General features: G+C 43.6%; 2 protein-coding genes and 1 pseudogene across 4 annotated transcripts in view; all 3 read right to left on the bottom strand.

Annotated features, from left to right (window-relative positions):
* Positions 1-388: 388 nt before the first annotated feature.
* On the bottom strand, positions 389-9,933 carry Tmem106a (transmembrane protein 106A). 3 transcript variants are annotated; one of them, XM_026382446.1, is made up of 9 exons: positions 9,883-9,933; positions 9,517-9,723; positions 8,047-8,262; positions 7,472-7,535; positions 4,535-4,688; positions 2,996-3,136; positions 2,843-2,886; positions 2,201-2,254; positions 389-1,864 (listed from the first exon to the last, which is right to left on the bottom strand). In XM_026382446.1, exons 3-9 carry the CDS (start codon positions 8,240-8,242, stop codon positions 1,714-1,716), a joined length of 804 nt encoding a protein of 267 aa, XP_026238231.1. In that variant the 5' UTR covers positions 8,243-8,262; positions 9,517-9,723; positions 9,883-9,933; the 3' UTR covers positions 389-1,713. The 3 variants fall into 3 exon arrangements, with proteins under 3 accessions (XP_026238231.1, XP_077657254.1, XP_026238232.1); XM_077801128.1 differs by having other exon boundaries at positions 9,517-9,921; XM_026382447.1 differs by having other exon boundaries at positions 389-1,834; positions 9,517-9,921.
* LOC113177950 (U6 spliceosomal RNA) lies at positions 3,797-3,896 on the bottom strand (annotated as a pseudogene).
* Positions 9,934-10,114: 181 nt separating the features above from the next.
* The window catches only part of Nbr1 (NBR1 autophagy cargo receptor), a 28,583-nt gene continuing 23,600 nt past the window's right edge, over positions 10,115-15,097 (bottom strand). Inside the window, exons 21-22 of the mRNA XM_026382445.2 lie at positions 14,712-14,817; positions 10,115-11,863 (exon numbers count right to left, since the gene is read on the bottom strand). Of these exons, the coding sequence (XP_026238230.1) occupies positions 11,690-11,863; positions 14,712-14,817 (280 nt within the window). The 3' untranslated portion in view covers positions 10,115-11,689. The remainder of the gene's footprint in view (positions 11,864-14,711; positions 14,818-15,097) is intronic.

Genomic DNA, 15,097 nt, shown 5'->3' with positions numbered 1-15,097 from the left:
CCATTCAGCATCCACTCTGGGTCAGACTGAAGAAGCCAAGCCTGATCTTAGTGTAACCCAGGGATGTTTCCTGAGGGGAGCAGTCGGGGGGAGGGGGTTGGGATGGAGGGAAAGATACAGAATAGGAAGCTAAAGTTGGCAGAGAGCTTAGAGATTACACAATTAGAGGGAGAGAATGAGCTCCTGTGAATAATCTCTCAGAAGCCAGCAAAGCAGGATATGTTCTCAGCAGCCTTGATGCTCACTGGAACATTAAGAAATAGTTTATGATAAGACTAGTGTCTGCCAGCTCCTTCCTACTCTCAGAAGACTTTAACACACACACACACACACACAGTTGAATGTAGTTTATTGAGTACAATATAAATCTTTTACATTTGGTGACCTATATACAGAAGCTTCAGGCTGGACTCCTTGGACTTCTGCACTCTTGTTGGCACCAGCTTGATCCCAACTATCCAGGTGTGAGCTTAGAGCCAGCAGATTCCTTCCTCCCCCTCACAGTCCCAGCTAGTCTGCTAGTTCTTTTACCACAGTCCCCTCCATTTACCTTACTCCAGATTCAGCTTTCATCCACTGCCTAGCTTTGTCACTCCACATGTAAAGGCCTAACCTTATTTAGAGAACAGATATCATTCCTGCTTTGCTCAACTACAAAAATCGCCTCCACTTGAAGCCCTATGGGAATCTGGGAATTACCTGACCAACAGGAAAGGGAGGCTCTAGCCTGGTCCTCGTGGATGGGCTCCTTGTGTCAAAGCCTGGAGAGCAGGGGCTGTTCAGAGCAGAGGGTGGGATCTGGGGCAGAGGAAGAAGTAGAACAGAGCCCAGAAGTTTTGTCTAGACACTGAGAGCTTCATCCCCTGCAGGCTTTCACAAGACAGAAGCTGGGCCCAGTTTGAACTGCCTGGGTCCACTCACATAGACTCTGGCTTGTGGGCTTAGAAACTTTGATAAACACATTTGAAAATGATTCTGGCCATAACTTCTTTCTTGTGTAGACTCAGGGGGTTTCCAGGTGCCTCCTTCCCCTCCCCTTTTACTTTAACTCCTGCCATGAAATAAAAGTACAACTGTTCTGTCTAAAGGAAAAGCTTTTGATGCAGGCAGCTTTTTCTTCCTAGAAACCAGGGATGGTCACTAACCCACTAACAGGGGGTTAAAGGGCTTGCCACTCTGTTAGATGGGTGGAGGACAAGTTACCAGAGAGAAGAGGCTACCACTATCACTTTGTCATATGAGCAAAGCAGAGAGGCACAGGGGAATATCTGAGGGCCTTGTAGATAGCATTGGATGTCCCCTGCTATCACTGGGTGGAGAACCTAAAAAGGGTCAATGTTTTAAAAGCCAGATAAAACTACAGCTTTTCCCATGTTCAGATAGGTGGAGGACGTGTTGCAGTAGAGCTGTGCAATCAACATGCTCAGCACAGAAAGGACAGGTACCAGTCAATGGACTCCAAGGAATGCCCCAGGGAAGTCAGACTTTCTTCAAGACAGACCAAGGCAGAAGCTGATGCTCTAAAAGAACTTTAGAAATCAGAGGGTATATGTGTGTATGAAATTAACGTCACACAAAGCTCCCTGTGCTGAGGGTGTGGGAAGGGATGAAAAGTGAGGCTCTTCCTTTGGAAGTCACTGCAGTCCTTCTTGGGGCACTGTGGAGTTGTGGACCAGGTTTGCAGGTGCCCAGGGTACAGGGATGACAGTCGGGTCATGGTGGGTGAGGGATCAGCAGGTGTGGCACTGACGTGTTTCCCCGGCAGTCCACATATTCATAGCTGTCAAAGACTAGTTGCTCTGAATGGCTCAGGTGGGACCAGGTCAAGGTGCCCCTGGAGAGGAAGCAGGCCTTGTTGTCATGTCTGGGAGGAAATGGACAGGTCTGACCCTGTTTTGCTGTTGGGGAAAGATTGGCTCCCTCAACCTCCCTCCTCCTTCCTTCTGTTCCCTGCTGTTCCAAGGCACCAGGAACAGCTGCCCCACCTGTGTTCTAGCAACTTCCAGACAACCCTGGGACTGCCACACCAATAACTTATAAGCAAGGTGAGACCCAGAGAAAGGTGTGGACTTGCTATTCTCCAGACACAAATATTCACAGGGTCAGCTGCAACGACTCTCTCTCCCCATAGGAGATAAAGCTGAGTGAGAATAAAGTCAAAAGTGGGACAGGAGACACCAGAGCTCCAAGCCCTACTTACTGGATGTGCAAAAGTACATGGTGGACTTTGATTTTCAGCCAGGTACAGATTTTGCTGAGAGAGAGAAAGAGAGCATGGGGTCATGTTTCATACTGAACAGCCTCTCAGAAAACTTGGAGACCTGCAGGTCCTGAAGGGCCTCATGGCCCTGATTACAATATCACTCAAAGTCCCCAGTGCTTAGCCCAGGTACATGCTGGCCTTTGCCCTTAGCAGAAAACAAAAGACTCCTTTTACTCAGTGATTCAGATCCCCAAGATCACATATTGAAAAAATTAACCAGGGGCTGGGGATGTGGCTCAAGTGGTAGTGAGCTCGCCTAGTGTGTGTGAGGCACTGGGTTCAGTTCTCAGCACCACATAAATGTGATATAAAGATACTGTGTCCACCTAAAAATTAAAGAAATAAATATTTAAAAAATTAGAAAAGATTAACCAAATTCCAGCCTGTTTTTCATTCCAATCTGGGCCCAATAGGCAGAAGCTAAGGACCCTAAGTCCTTGTATGCTTAAGTCCCAGCTACAAGGGGACAGGACTTAAGAGGCTGAAGAGTTTGCTAAGCAATGAGGAAACCCAGTGGGTATTATATGGGTTTCCAAGTCAGGCAAGGGACTATGGGAAAAGAGGTCAAGAGGTACTCACTATGTGTTTTCATCCTGTATTCTGCTGGCTACTGCATAAAACACCTGTTAACCAAATGGGCACAAGGTTAGCCTCACCTTAGGCTGCCTCCTTCCCAATACCACACACATCTGAATATCTGCGGGCAAGGCTGGCTTGGGTCAGGGAAGTCACCTGTTCACTGGCCAAAGGGCCGATGTGTAGGAAGAGACTGTTGGAAACTTGTCCTACCACAAGGGACAGGTGCAGAACCTCGATGGTCAGCTGGGTCACAGTGATGGGGTAGTAGTTGGTATTGGAGATATTCAAGATACTCTGGGGATAAAGACAAGGAAAGGGAGGGTAAGAGTGGCTCATCTTTGAAAGGGAGAAGCCAAATAGTTTCAGAAGTCTGGCTCTTGGGCCGGATTCCCAACCAACCATGACAGATCTTAGGTGCAGAGAATCAGTACCAAGAGCTCCTCCAATTTTTTTTTTTTTTTTTAATACTGGAGACTGAACTTAGAGGAGCTTAACCACTGAGCCACATCCCCAGCTCTTTTTGAGACTGTACCTCACTAAGTTGCTTAGAGCCTCACTTAGTTGCTGAGGCTAGCCTTGAACTTGTGATCCTCCTGCCTCAGCCTCCTGAGCTACTGGGATTACAGGTGTAAACCACCATGCCCAGCTTCCAATGGGCTCTTTTTTTAAAACATGTATCAGGAGGATTCTGTTATAGGAAATCTGATATAAAGTTCACTGCTTAAGTCAGAAGCAGAATCGGACAAATGGAAAAAAGTTTTCAGGTACAGACACAAGGATTATTTTTAGTAATTTATTAATAGTAACGTGAACAGAATGCTGTGTTGATGGTTGGCTACTTGGGTCCCAACATTGAGTAGGAGGACCCGACAGCATGGCTTGTGGTATCACCACAATACGGAACAAGTAACTTCTTCAAACCCTACCATTGTCAGATGGTCTTTATGAACTGCACAAAATATGGAATGCTTCACGAACTAACCTGCAGGTCATTCGTGTGCAGGGGCCATGCCAATCGTTCCAATTTTAGTATATGTGCTGCCGAAGCGAGCACACCAATGGGCTCTTAATGGTGAGGGGTCACCTTTAAGAAGTTGCTCTGAGCCAGGTGAGAGGGCACATGTTTATAATCCCAGTGACAGATGAGGCTGAGGCAGGAGGATTACAAGTTTGAGACCATCTCAATAACTTAGCAAGACCCCATCTCAAGATAAGAAATAAAAACAAAACAAAAAAAAAAAGAAGCTACATTGAGCTGGGTGTGGCAGCACATGCCTGTAGTCTCATCTACTCAGGAGGCTGGGTCCCAACATTGAGTAGGAGGACCCAACATTTGAGTCCAGGAGTTTGGACCATCCTTGGCAACAGTGTGAGACCCACATTTCAAAACAAATGAACAAAAACCATTAGGATCTAATCCCATTTTATATGGCTTCTTTCCATTCTGTCTGTCCATCCAGAGTTTCAGGCACTGACAACTCTACTCCACACTATGATTTATTAATCTGACCTAGATTCTGATCCCTGATTGTGGAGAGTTCCAGTTCTATACAATTTGTTATCAGATAGCTCATGCTATTCCCTACTTCTCTCCTCTGAGTGCCACAAGATCCTTGGCTATCCACACCTAAGTTGGACAAAGGCTTTAGGGAAGTACAGAGGGCAGAGCCAGGGCACCTACTACACACACACCGTCATGTTGAGGTGGATGTCAGACTCATCAAAGGCCACGGTGGAGGAGTTGAGGCCTGCAGGCTGCACACCGATGGACCGGGGAAACAGGAAAAAGATGATAGAGGAGGAAGTCATCAGGCAGATGAACACTGCCAGGAACACAGAGAGCTTCCTGTGGGAAAGCAGCACACAGGATGGAGGAGTGTGAACACCAAGGAAACCTGGGGTTCTCACACTCCTCTCCAGATGCAAGGCTCTCCACACATATCACCTCCATGACTGCTCATTTAGCTCTCCAGATGTGGTTCAGCATGGGTAGTAAGGAGCCCAGCACTAGGAGGAAGGCAGCTTGGCTTCCATTCCCACCTTCCTGTCCCCATTGACCTCATAACGTCAAGCAGCACACCTACCCTCCCAAATTCCCACTTTCTTTGTAAAATGGAGATAATTGTACCTACGTAATAGAATTTGCTATGATATAATACATGGAAAAATACTAATCACAGGTCCTGGCATGTAGAAAAAGCTCAATGAATGCTAGTAAGTATCACTAGAAGAACTAAGTCCACGTTAATTTTTTGAGAATTCTGATTCGTATATTTAGTTAAACAATATTCAGAAACAGGAAACCATCCATCTAATTCAAAACAGATATAATTAGAGACAGTTGGGCTGGCCACTGGGTTCCATTTTCAGCACACATAAAAATGAAACAAAGGTAAAGGTATGCTATCCATCTACAACTACAAAATTAAAAATAAAAAATAGAGACAGTACTTTGTATCTTATTAGGGACATTGCTAGTTTCCAATTCTGATGTAGTGGTGGGAAGGCTGTATGGAGGGTCTCCAGCTCAAGCTGAGGATTTTGGGAGGAGGTTGCAGGGATTCATACCAAATGGACCCTGATCTCACAAACAGGGTCACAGACATGCCAAAAAAAAAAAAAAAAAAAAAAATCCAGGGCTACTTCTGAGGTTTTGAATTGTGCCAGAATAGGCAGCAGCTGGTTTTCTATCTCTAATTTGAAGAAAAAAAGCAGGTCTAAAGACTGCCAGGGCAAGAGAAGATCTTAAGAAAAACAACTTCTCAAATCAATTTGCAAACCAATTGCAGCCAGGTCCATCCCCTCCCTCCCAGGAGGATTTGCAGGTCCTTTCTGTTTTGGAGAAAGGACCATGCCTCTTGAAGCAGTGATACTCCAGGAAAGGTAGGAAGTGGCCTCAGACAATATTTGCTATGCTCATTTTTTTTGTGCGTGGGTGAGTGGGGGAAGAGTTTTATTCCTATTTTTGATGCACTAGGGATTGAACTCAAGGGCCTCACACCTGTCAGACAAGTGTTCTACCACTGAATCATTTTGTGTATGTTGTATTTATTCTTTAGGTTTTGTGGATTGAACCTGGGGCACTGTACCACAGAGTTATATCCCTAGACCTTTTTTTTTTTTTTTTTGCGGGGGGTACCAGGTATTGAACTCAGGGACACTCAACCACTGAGGCATCCCCAGCCCTATTTTGTATTTTATTTAGAGACAGGGTCTCACTGAGTTGCTTAGCGCCTTGCTCAAGCTTAGCACATTGCTGAGGCTGGCTTTGAACTCTAGATCCTCCTGCTTCAGCCTCCCAAGCTGTTGGGATTATAGGTGTGCACCACCGTGCCCAGCTTAGACCTTTTTGAGACAAAGTTTTGCTAAGTTTCTGGCTTTGAACTTGTAATCCTCCTTGCCCCAGCTTCCAAAATCACTGGGATTACAGGCATGCTCTACTGTGCTCAGTTTGGTTTTATTTTTATTTTTGGTGTAGTTGGACAAAATACCCCCATTTTATTTATTTTTATATGGTGCTGAGGATTGAACCCAGGGCCTTGCACATGCTAGGCAAGCTCCACCGCTGAACCACAACCCTAGCCCCTGTTTTTATTTTTAAAAAATAGTTTTGCATGGGCTGGGGATATAGCTCAGTTGGTAGAGTGCTTGCCTTGCATGCACAAGACCTTGGGTTCAATCCCCAGAACCCCCTAAATTTTTTTTTTTTTTTGCAGTGCTGAGGATCAAACCTAGGGCCTCGGGCTGGGGATGTGGCTCAAGCGGAAGCACGCTCGCCTGGCATGCGTGCGGCCCGGGTTCGATCCTCATTACCACAAAGATGTTGTGTCCGCCAAAAACTAAAAAATAAATATTAAAATTCTCTCTTTCTCCCTCTCACTCACTCTCTCTTTAAAAACAAACAAACAAACCCCCCCCAAAAAAAACCTTGGGGCCTCCTACATGGTAGGCAAGTGTTTTACCATTGAGACACAGCCCTAGTCTGTGAATTTTCTGATTGACAAATAATTGTACATATTTATGGGTACAATATAATGCTTCAATATAAGATATATTGCATATAACAGGGTAATTAGCATATATACAACAATTATCATTCTTTAAATTTTTGGGGGGATGGTGCTGGGAATTGAATTTATGGCTTCACAAATGCTAAGCAATGTTCAACCACTGAATAATCCCAGACCTGACACTTACCATTTTATATATACATGTTTAGTTGTTGATGGACCTTTATTTTATTTATTTGTATATATGCAGTGCTGAGAATCAAACCCAGTGCCTCACACATGCTAGGTAAGCATTCTACCTCTGAACTACAACACCAACCCCAACACTTATCATTCTTTTTTTAATACCTTTGTTTTGTTTATTTTTATGTGGTGCTGAGGATCGAACCCGCGCGCTAGGCCAGCGAACATTCTACCTCTGAGCCACAACCTCAGTCCCCCAACCCCCTATCATTCTTAAACCAGGAAAATCTTTGGAAACAAGGAGGCAGGTGAAGCTCAGACTACCTGGGGAAGAACCAATGGGAAAAATTTAGGAGGGATCACAATGGTGACTCTAATAGGTAAAGCAGCCCCCTGGGGTGATGACCTGTGGAGATGGAGGAAAAAGAGTGCTTACGTGTGTCTGGGCTTCAGCCTCTGGTCCCCATAGGGGATGAGGGCCACCAGCTGCTCCTCCAGCTCTGTAGAAAGATGATGAGAGGGAGTTCAAAGATGTATCATGACAAATGTTTCCTGAACCAGCCTCCTAAAAGCATCCTTCCTCCACTCTATATAGCAGTATCAGAGGCATGCAGCCTTAGCCTCAGAGCAGGACTGGGAGCCTTGGATTGTGCTACTGAAGTAGCTAGCTCAGCTTTGAACCAGAAGGTAAGTAAGATTTCCAATAGGTAAGAAGACTCTCTGAAAGTCACTAGTGAATCAGAAAGGCTTACCTTCTTTGGAGAGGTCATCTGTTAACTTCCTGAATCCTAAGACACAGAGTGATGCTTGGGGAGCAGAGTGGCAGAAAAATACATCTAATATAGGAAGGGGGGGTCTCTGCAGGGAGTCCAAGGCTAAATGGGTTAATACTGACTGAGCTGAGAGCACTATTCAACCATTCAAGGAGACTCAAAAGGGCTGCCTCAAACTCTGGCTAGCCAAGAGCACTTCCTGGATTCCAGGCTATTTCCAGAGCTTTGGTCAACTTACCTTGGGGGATTTTCCCACTGCCTTGGCAGGTAGGGCAGGGCACAAATTTGGCACTAGCAGGCACACAGGAACAAAAAGATTTGCTGCTTCCAAAGCTGGAGTAGCTGGGAGCTGTATCACCAATGGCTGAGTTGGGGGGCAGTATTGACTTGATTTCATCTTTCTGACAGCCTATCTGGGAGAACATATCACCCATTGTTCAAGGGGGACGGTTCACTAGTGAAAAAAGAACAAAGTTCAATATTAAACTTCTTTTTAAAATTTTTTTTTTAGTTTTAGCTGGACACAATATCTTTATTTTTTAGAGAGAGAGAGAGAGAGAGAGAGAGAGAGAGAGAGAGAGAGAGACTCTTTTTTGTAGATGGATACAACACAATGCCTTTATTTTTTTTTTAATGTGGTGCTGAGAATTGAGCGCTCAACCACTGAGCCATAATCCCAGCCCAATATCTTTATTTTTATGTGGTGGTGAGGATGGAACCCAGTGCCTCATGCATACTAGGCAAGCACTCTACCACTGAGCATCCCCAGCCCCATAATTCTGGTTTTAAGTTATCAAGATTAGCAAAGAACCAAGCATTGGGGCGCACACCTGTAATCCCATCAACTGGAGAGGGTGAAGCAGGAGGATAGCAAGTTCAAGGCCAGCATCAGCAATTTAGTGAGAAGCTGTCTTAAAACAAAAGGGCTGGAGATGCGGTTTACGGTTAAGCTCCCCTAGGTTCAATCTCCAGTACCCCCCGCAACCAAACAAAAAAAAAACTGGCATGAGCCCTACCATATCTAAGCAAGCTAAAACCTAAGGAAGATAGACTTGAAGAGTTATATGGGTTGAAGAGTTATATGACTTGAAGAGTTATATGGAACTTGAAATGCCTTTCAATTCCTTTAATTATTGTTAAGAGAAATCAATCTGCCTACAAAAAAAGAAAACCAAAGAAAAGCAGAAGTTATTTCACTTTAAGGAACTTCCACAAGAGAATGGTACAGTTCTTTTTTTCTTCGAAAGTTGCTGAGCTGTCATTTTAAAGGAAGGCAACTGGATAAAGCTCAGGGCAGGGAGGGCAGCAATCTGGAAGGTCCCTTCATCTTCCCCAATTACTCTAAAAAATGCCTCTAAGAGCACCCTGACAGAAAGGCTAAGGCTGCCTCCTGGGCGTTGCTGGCTTAATAGGAAGGCAGCTGCTCTTTAAACAAAGGAGAAAGGAAGCTACAGGTCACAGGTGTAGGTAAGAACCTGTCTAAAAATATCCCAGGTGCGAGCAAAAGTGTCTTCCTCACTACTTTTGAGATGGGGTAGGAAGAAAGCCCGGGGAATCCCTTAGTCATGTCAGGGACTGCCCTTTATTAGGAGAGAGCAAGACTAAATCTGGACCCCCCCCCCAAAAAAAAAAGACCCCCAAGAGTGGTACCAGAATGAGGTGGGTAAGTTGAGCCACTCTGATCTTTCTGGACTAAAATAAGCCTCACCTGGTTTAGGTATGGGATCCGGGATTCCTTTTCAGTTGCAAGAAGGTGAATCTTCTGGAATGTGCCTTTGGGGAGAAGAGCCTCCAGCGCAGGCAACTAGCCCTTCAGCGGAGTCGCAGGGGAACTTCGGAAGTTGGGGGGAGAAGGGGTCCTTGCCTCCAAGGCCAAGCTGTTTCCCAACCGGATCGGGGCTCTGCCAAGGGCCGGCTGGTGGGCGTGGACGGAAAAGGTCGGATTTCATTGAGGGAGGGCTTCAAATTCTATTAGACAGCTTTAGTCGAGTTTAGTACGTAGGGCGAGCAGGAGATACAAAAGGCCCTCGCCTCCAAAAGAGGAAAGCAGAGGAGGGTCCCGAGAATGCCTTACCCAGGGACGACGGCAGCGACAGAAACGGCAGCTTTCGGAATTGAAAGTGAGGGAACTGAGCCCTCGCCCCAAGCTTCGACTTGAAGCATCGGGAAGCTCCGCCCCTCCCCTCCGGCCCCTCCCTGCTCCAGGACCCCGCCCTCTCCACGAAAAGAAGGGAAGGTCTCCGATGTTCAAAGGTCACTGACTGGAGGGTACCGGCGCTGCTTCCGTAAGGACCAGCAGATACATATAGGAGTTTAAATGAACATTTATTTCACCATTCTTTAAGTGGCTGTGCACAAGAACAACCGGCCGGACTATCCGACCCACGGGCCCTTCTGGACCCCTATTGCAGGACCCAGAATGTCCAGGCAGGTCCTGCCCCAATCAATCCAATTACAGACACCCGCTCTAGAAGCCAAGATCAAAACATTTTAAATAATAAACAGCCTGGTTGGCTTGTAGTCTGAATTCTGGCTTATTTAGTAGCATTCAAGAGTTATACTGCAAATAAACATCATTATGACTAATTAAAATTGCCATTCATTATAAATGCCAACCAGATTAAATAATACTATTTTATTATCCTCACCCCTTAGGGTTGGGGGTTCAGATTCTTCCTTTTCAGGAAGCAATTTTCATGAATATAATTTAGCGTTTTTTGTTACCTCTTCCTTCACCAACTGTCCCCAAGATTCTCTTCTACAAACAAATGAGTACCTGGGTCCCTGGGAGCAATCTCTTTCTCACTTAACCTGGAGTTAAATCAGTGAGTTTGCCCCATCCAGGTTTTGAAAAACACCAACCACAACTTCCTGTTCTAGACTCTCTAGGGCTAGATAACCTTTGAAAGGATTTCAAATATTCAAGAAGTCAGTAGCATATCCTATTTGCCCCCCACCACATTCACTCCTCCAATCCTGAACTTAGATTAATATAGGAGCTTGCCTTTCACCTGTTTCCACTTCCCTTACTCTACTGTAAAATAAGATCTGCCCTGACATGAAGAAAAAAGGTAACTGTTAAAGTGACTTTTCCCTTTAAGTAATAGAGGGGGTATTTTCCTTCCCTATAAGACTAGCAAAATATTTCACACTACTATTTTTCTCCTTAAATAAAAGAAAAATATATGCAAAATTACTACAATAGACACTGCTCACTAGGTGCTGGTGAGTTAACTAGCACACTCTTCCCTCCTTTCATGAGATTCCTGCAAGGTGGATATTCAAATGCACCAATATGGTCCTCAGAAAGCAACAGTGTCATTTACTAAGAACTCTTGCAGGGAGATAATTTTTTTCTCTGAAAAAGGAAGAGCAGCAATACTTCTATCATGTTCTTGTATCCTCTTTCAATGCCACATTGAAAGTTACTGAGGGTAGGAGTTGGTTACAGAAATCATAAGTCTTGAAAACAACTTCCAGTTCAAAAAACTGACAACAGATATCCCCATTAAAAACATCCACATGAACTGAACAAAAATATTTAACTTCAATATAAGCAGGGAACAACAACAACAAAAAAAGGTTCTACAGGAAGTTCAAATTACACTCTTCAATGCACTGAAATGGAGAAGGGAATTTTATCCAAATCAATTGAAAAACAGCTTCCTCCTATTCATCCAATTCCTAAAGTGAAAATTTAAGTTCTGGTCTTTGATTTGTTCCAAAATATATTGTAATGGGTATTGTCTTGACAATTCAATGAATATCTCCATATAGACTCATCAGTTTAAAAAACAAGCAAGGGCTTCTACCCCACACCCCAATGAAAGAATAAAGATCATCTCTGAGCAGCAGGCAGTTATTTAATACAAGGTCACTCCTCAATATCGGTGGCTGTACCAGTCATTGTTGTTGACCTGAAGGAGTTCTGTCACAACCTGCAGGATGTTGTAATTGTGTTTCTTCAACAGCCTTAGGTTCAGCTGCCTGTCACAGAATCCCATTTCAAAGAGATGGGCCATCAGAGCTGCTGTCTGATCTTCAGAAACTATTGGCTGTGCAGACAAAAAAAAAAAGTAGACAACATTTTCTGTATAATTTGTTTATTCTGCAAATTTTTATTATCTTGCCATACTAGTCTTTCCAGATTTATTCAAAATGCAAAGAAACTAGATGCAAGGGTATGATATTCCTGTCTACCTGACATTAATGGGTCTTCTGAGCTGAGGAAATATGCTTCAAATTAGGTCTGTCAGTACCAAAGAAAAAGCTGGGAGATGATGAACTATCCTTAGAACTAGGAGAAGAGGTATGGGGCGGGGGGCGGGCGCCCTGGGGTTGTGGCTCAGTGGTAGAGCATTTGCCTACCATATGTGAGGCACTGGGTTCGATTCTCAGCACCACATATAGTAAAAGATCCACCAAAAAATAAAGGCTACATTTTAAAAAGAGAACTAGGAGATGGCTTCAGAGAGGACTTTCAGAAAGAAGCATTCTTTGACCAGATGAGGTAAAAGTAGAAAACAAGGCTTAGGGGCACTATGAACATGAAGATCATTGTGACGATGGGGCAAATATAAGCAAGGAAAGAGACTGTTACAGGAAGATGGCATGAGAAATTCTGTCTGATATGCAGAGGAGGTAGACAAAAACTGCTTGGGAAATTATATCCTATAGTATTTTTTACTTTTTCCTTCAAAATAAAGTGGTCCAAGTTATGAGGAAGCTAACATTCACTACTCCCCTCTTTAAGCTAAGCCCTTCTGTGGTCAAAATTACTTCCATAAATGGTTGGTCTGTTATTATCTCTACTTCACAGAGTGGGGAGGGGGAAACTGTAGAGCAGAAAGATGACTGACTTTGGAGGTAGACAAGCTTAGGCCCCAACCCTCACTCTACCATTAACTCACCAATTGGGGTGAGTGTCAATCCTAAATTTATGAAATGCAGATACATCATATCTCTATTTTGCAGGCTTGTTGAGAAAGTATGTAAACATGTTGAGCAGTCTCTGGCAATTTTCTCTATACCTAATTCCAATGGTTCCCTTCTTCCTCTTATTTCGGAATAGTTTATCAATCCTTCTTTCCAGGTTTAATCCTTCCACATGGACGTTGTTTTGTATCTCTTACCTCTTACCACCTCGGAAATCTTTCTCCATTAATTGTTCTATCATCTTTATTGTTAACCCCTTTCATTACTGGCTTGCACACTTCAAGTCTCACTCATCTTTACAAATGTCTCCTTCTGATATTTGCCCCCTTTCTTCTTCCCAGCACTGAGGCTTGAACCCAGGGGTGCTTTACCACGAAGCTACATACACAGTGCTTTTTAAAATTTTGAGACAGGGTCTTGTTAAGTTGCTGAAGCTGGTCTTGAATTTATGATCCTCCTGCCTTAGCCTCCCATAGCTGGGATTATAGGCATACCAACCATGCCCAAGACTTCTGCTCTCTTTCTCTCTTTGTAGTCTACTGGAAAGTGAGGCATACTTGAACTCTCAAAATTCCTCATTACCAGTTCACACCTCTCCGCAGAAGCTAACACTGCTGAATACATCCCTCTCATTAAAACTTCCTAAATTCTAGTAGATAATTCTTCATTTTCTTCCTAGTTTTGTCTTCTTTGCAGGATTTTCCTTTCCCTGATGTTAAGGCTCCTTTTTGCCTTCCCCATTCTTCCTGGATAATCTCATCCATCCACATGGCTCTTACTATAACCTGTATGCAAAAAGGCTCTCAAACTTTGTCACCAAGCCAAACCTCTCCCCTGTGATCCAGATGTATGTATTCACTGTATTCTGGTTATCTTTACTTTTACTAGGCTATGCCTCAAACAACCCTATCCAAAACCGAATTCCTATTCTCCTCTTACTCAAATATATCCTACCTGCAGAGCCGCTCATAATGCATGCTACTATGAACTATGTAACAGACTTGGGATTTATCCTTGACTTCTTTTTAGTCACTTAATTATGGTCTCCAAGTTCTGAGATTTATATTTTTAATTATTTCTTTGAATCTTCCTTTCTAGCTATATACGTGGGTTTTCATATGGATTTCTTTACTGGCTCTATCCAAGCCTCCAGATTATAGCAGAGTGATCTCACTAAGAACAAATATGTTCCTGTTAATCACTTCCTTAGAAACATTGTATGGTTCTTCATTAGTATTAAAATAAAATCTAACCCCTTAATCTACAGTTGGTCTTTTCTCTTCTTATTCTTTTCAGACCAGAAGCACCCTCTACATTCATATTTCCAAGTCTTTTTTATTACTAGCTATTCCCTTTGTCTACAACACTCTTTTTGTTTTAAAGAGATGAAAGTCTTGCTGAGTTGCCCAGGCTTGACTTGAACTTGTGACCCTCTTGCATCAGCCTCCTGAGTAGCTGGGATAATAGGTGTGCACCATCATGCCTGGCTTATAATACTCTATCACTCTTTTTATTTTTTATAACTTTATTTTATGTATTTATTTTTATGTGGTGCTGAGGATCGAACTCAGGGCCTCGCATGTGCTAGACAAGCACTCTACTGCTGAGCCACAACCCCAGCCCCATAATACTCTATCACTCTTCCCTGACAAACATTTGCTTTATCCTTTAGGACTCAGTTCAGGTATTATCTACTAGTGAGGCTGAAATGTTTCATCTGTTTGATTATACCAGCATAGTATCTTACCCTGTACTGTAAATGTGTTCACCTCTCTTGTTTCCCATTATCTTTGGGCAAGAACCAGTGTGTTATTTATCCCAAAGTGCCAACACTTGGACTAGCTCCTCTCTCAATCTAAAGCCTATGCTCTTTCCACAATGTTAGTTTACTGGCCAATCCAGACAGATGCCATCGTTTTCATTGGTGATTTGTGAGTTGAGGTTCAGGAAAATAAAACATACACTAACCTGTGCAGTGACTGGTGGTGCAGAAAATAGGGCCTTGTATGCAGAGGCAGCAACAGACAAAGCCCCCTTTACCAGTCCTCCAGCAATGCTGCTCCCATGGTGGTACCTACAGAGGAAAACCAAATTATCTCCCCAAATACAACAAACCATTACTTCTTATAAAATAATCTGGGTGCTAATCCCTGAAAAAAAAATTTCCTTAAGGAAAAAAAAAAATCAGACGTAAAAGACAATGTGATGATTTTTATCAGTTTTCTAGCTATCTTGGTTTGATGTAGGGCCCAGCTCTACTGGTACATTGTATGGGCACTGCAGGAATCACACCACTCTGGTTATCATGACAGCTTTCAGTCCTAGTTGATTATTAATGTGGTCATGGGCACACT

This window comes from Urocitellus parryii, chromosome 7 (genome assembly GCF_045843805.1).
Source record: "Urocitellus parryii isolate mUroPar1 chromosome 7, mUroPar1.hap1, whole genome shotgun sequence".
Taxonomy (NCBI): domain Eukaryota; kingdom Metazoa; phylum Chordata; class Mammalia; order Rodentia; family Sciuridae; genus Urocitellus; species Urocitellus parryii.
The sequence above is the reverse complement of the archived record's forward strand: the minus strand, read 5'-3'. Positions and strand labels throughout refer to the sequence as shown.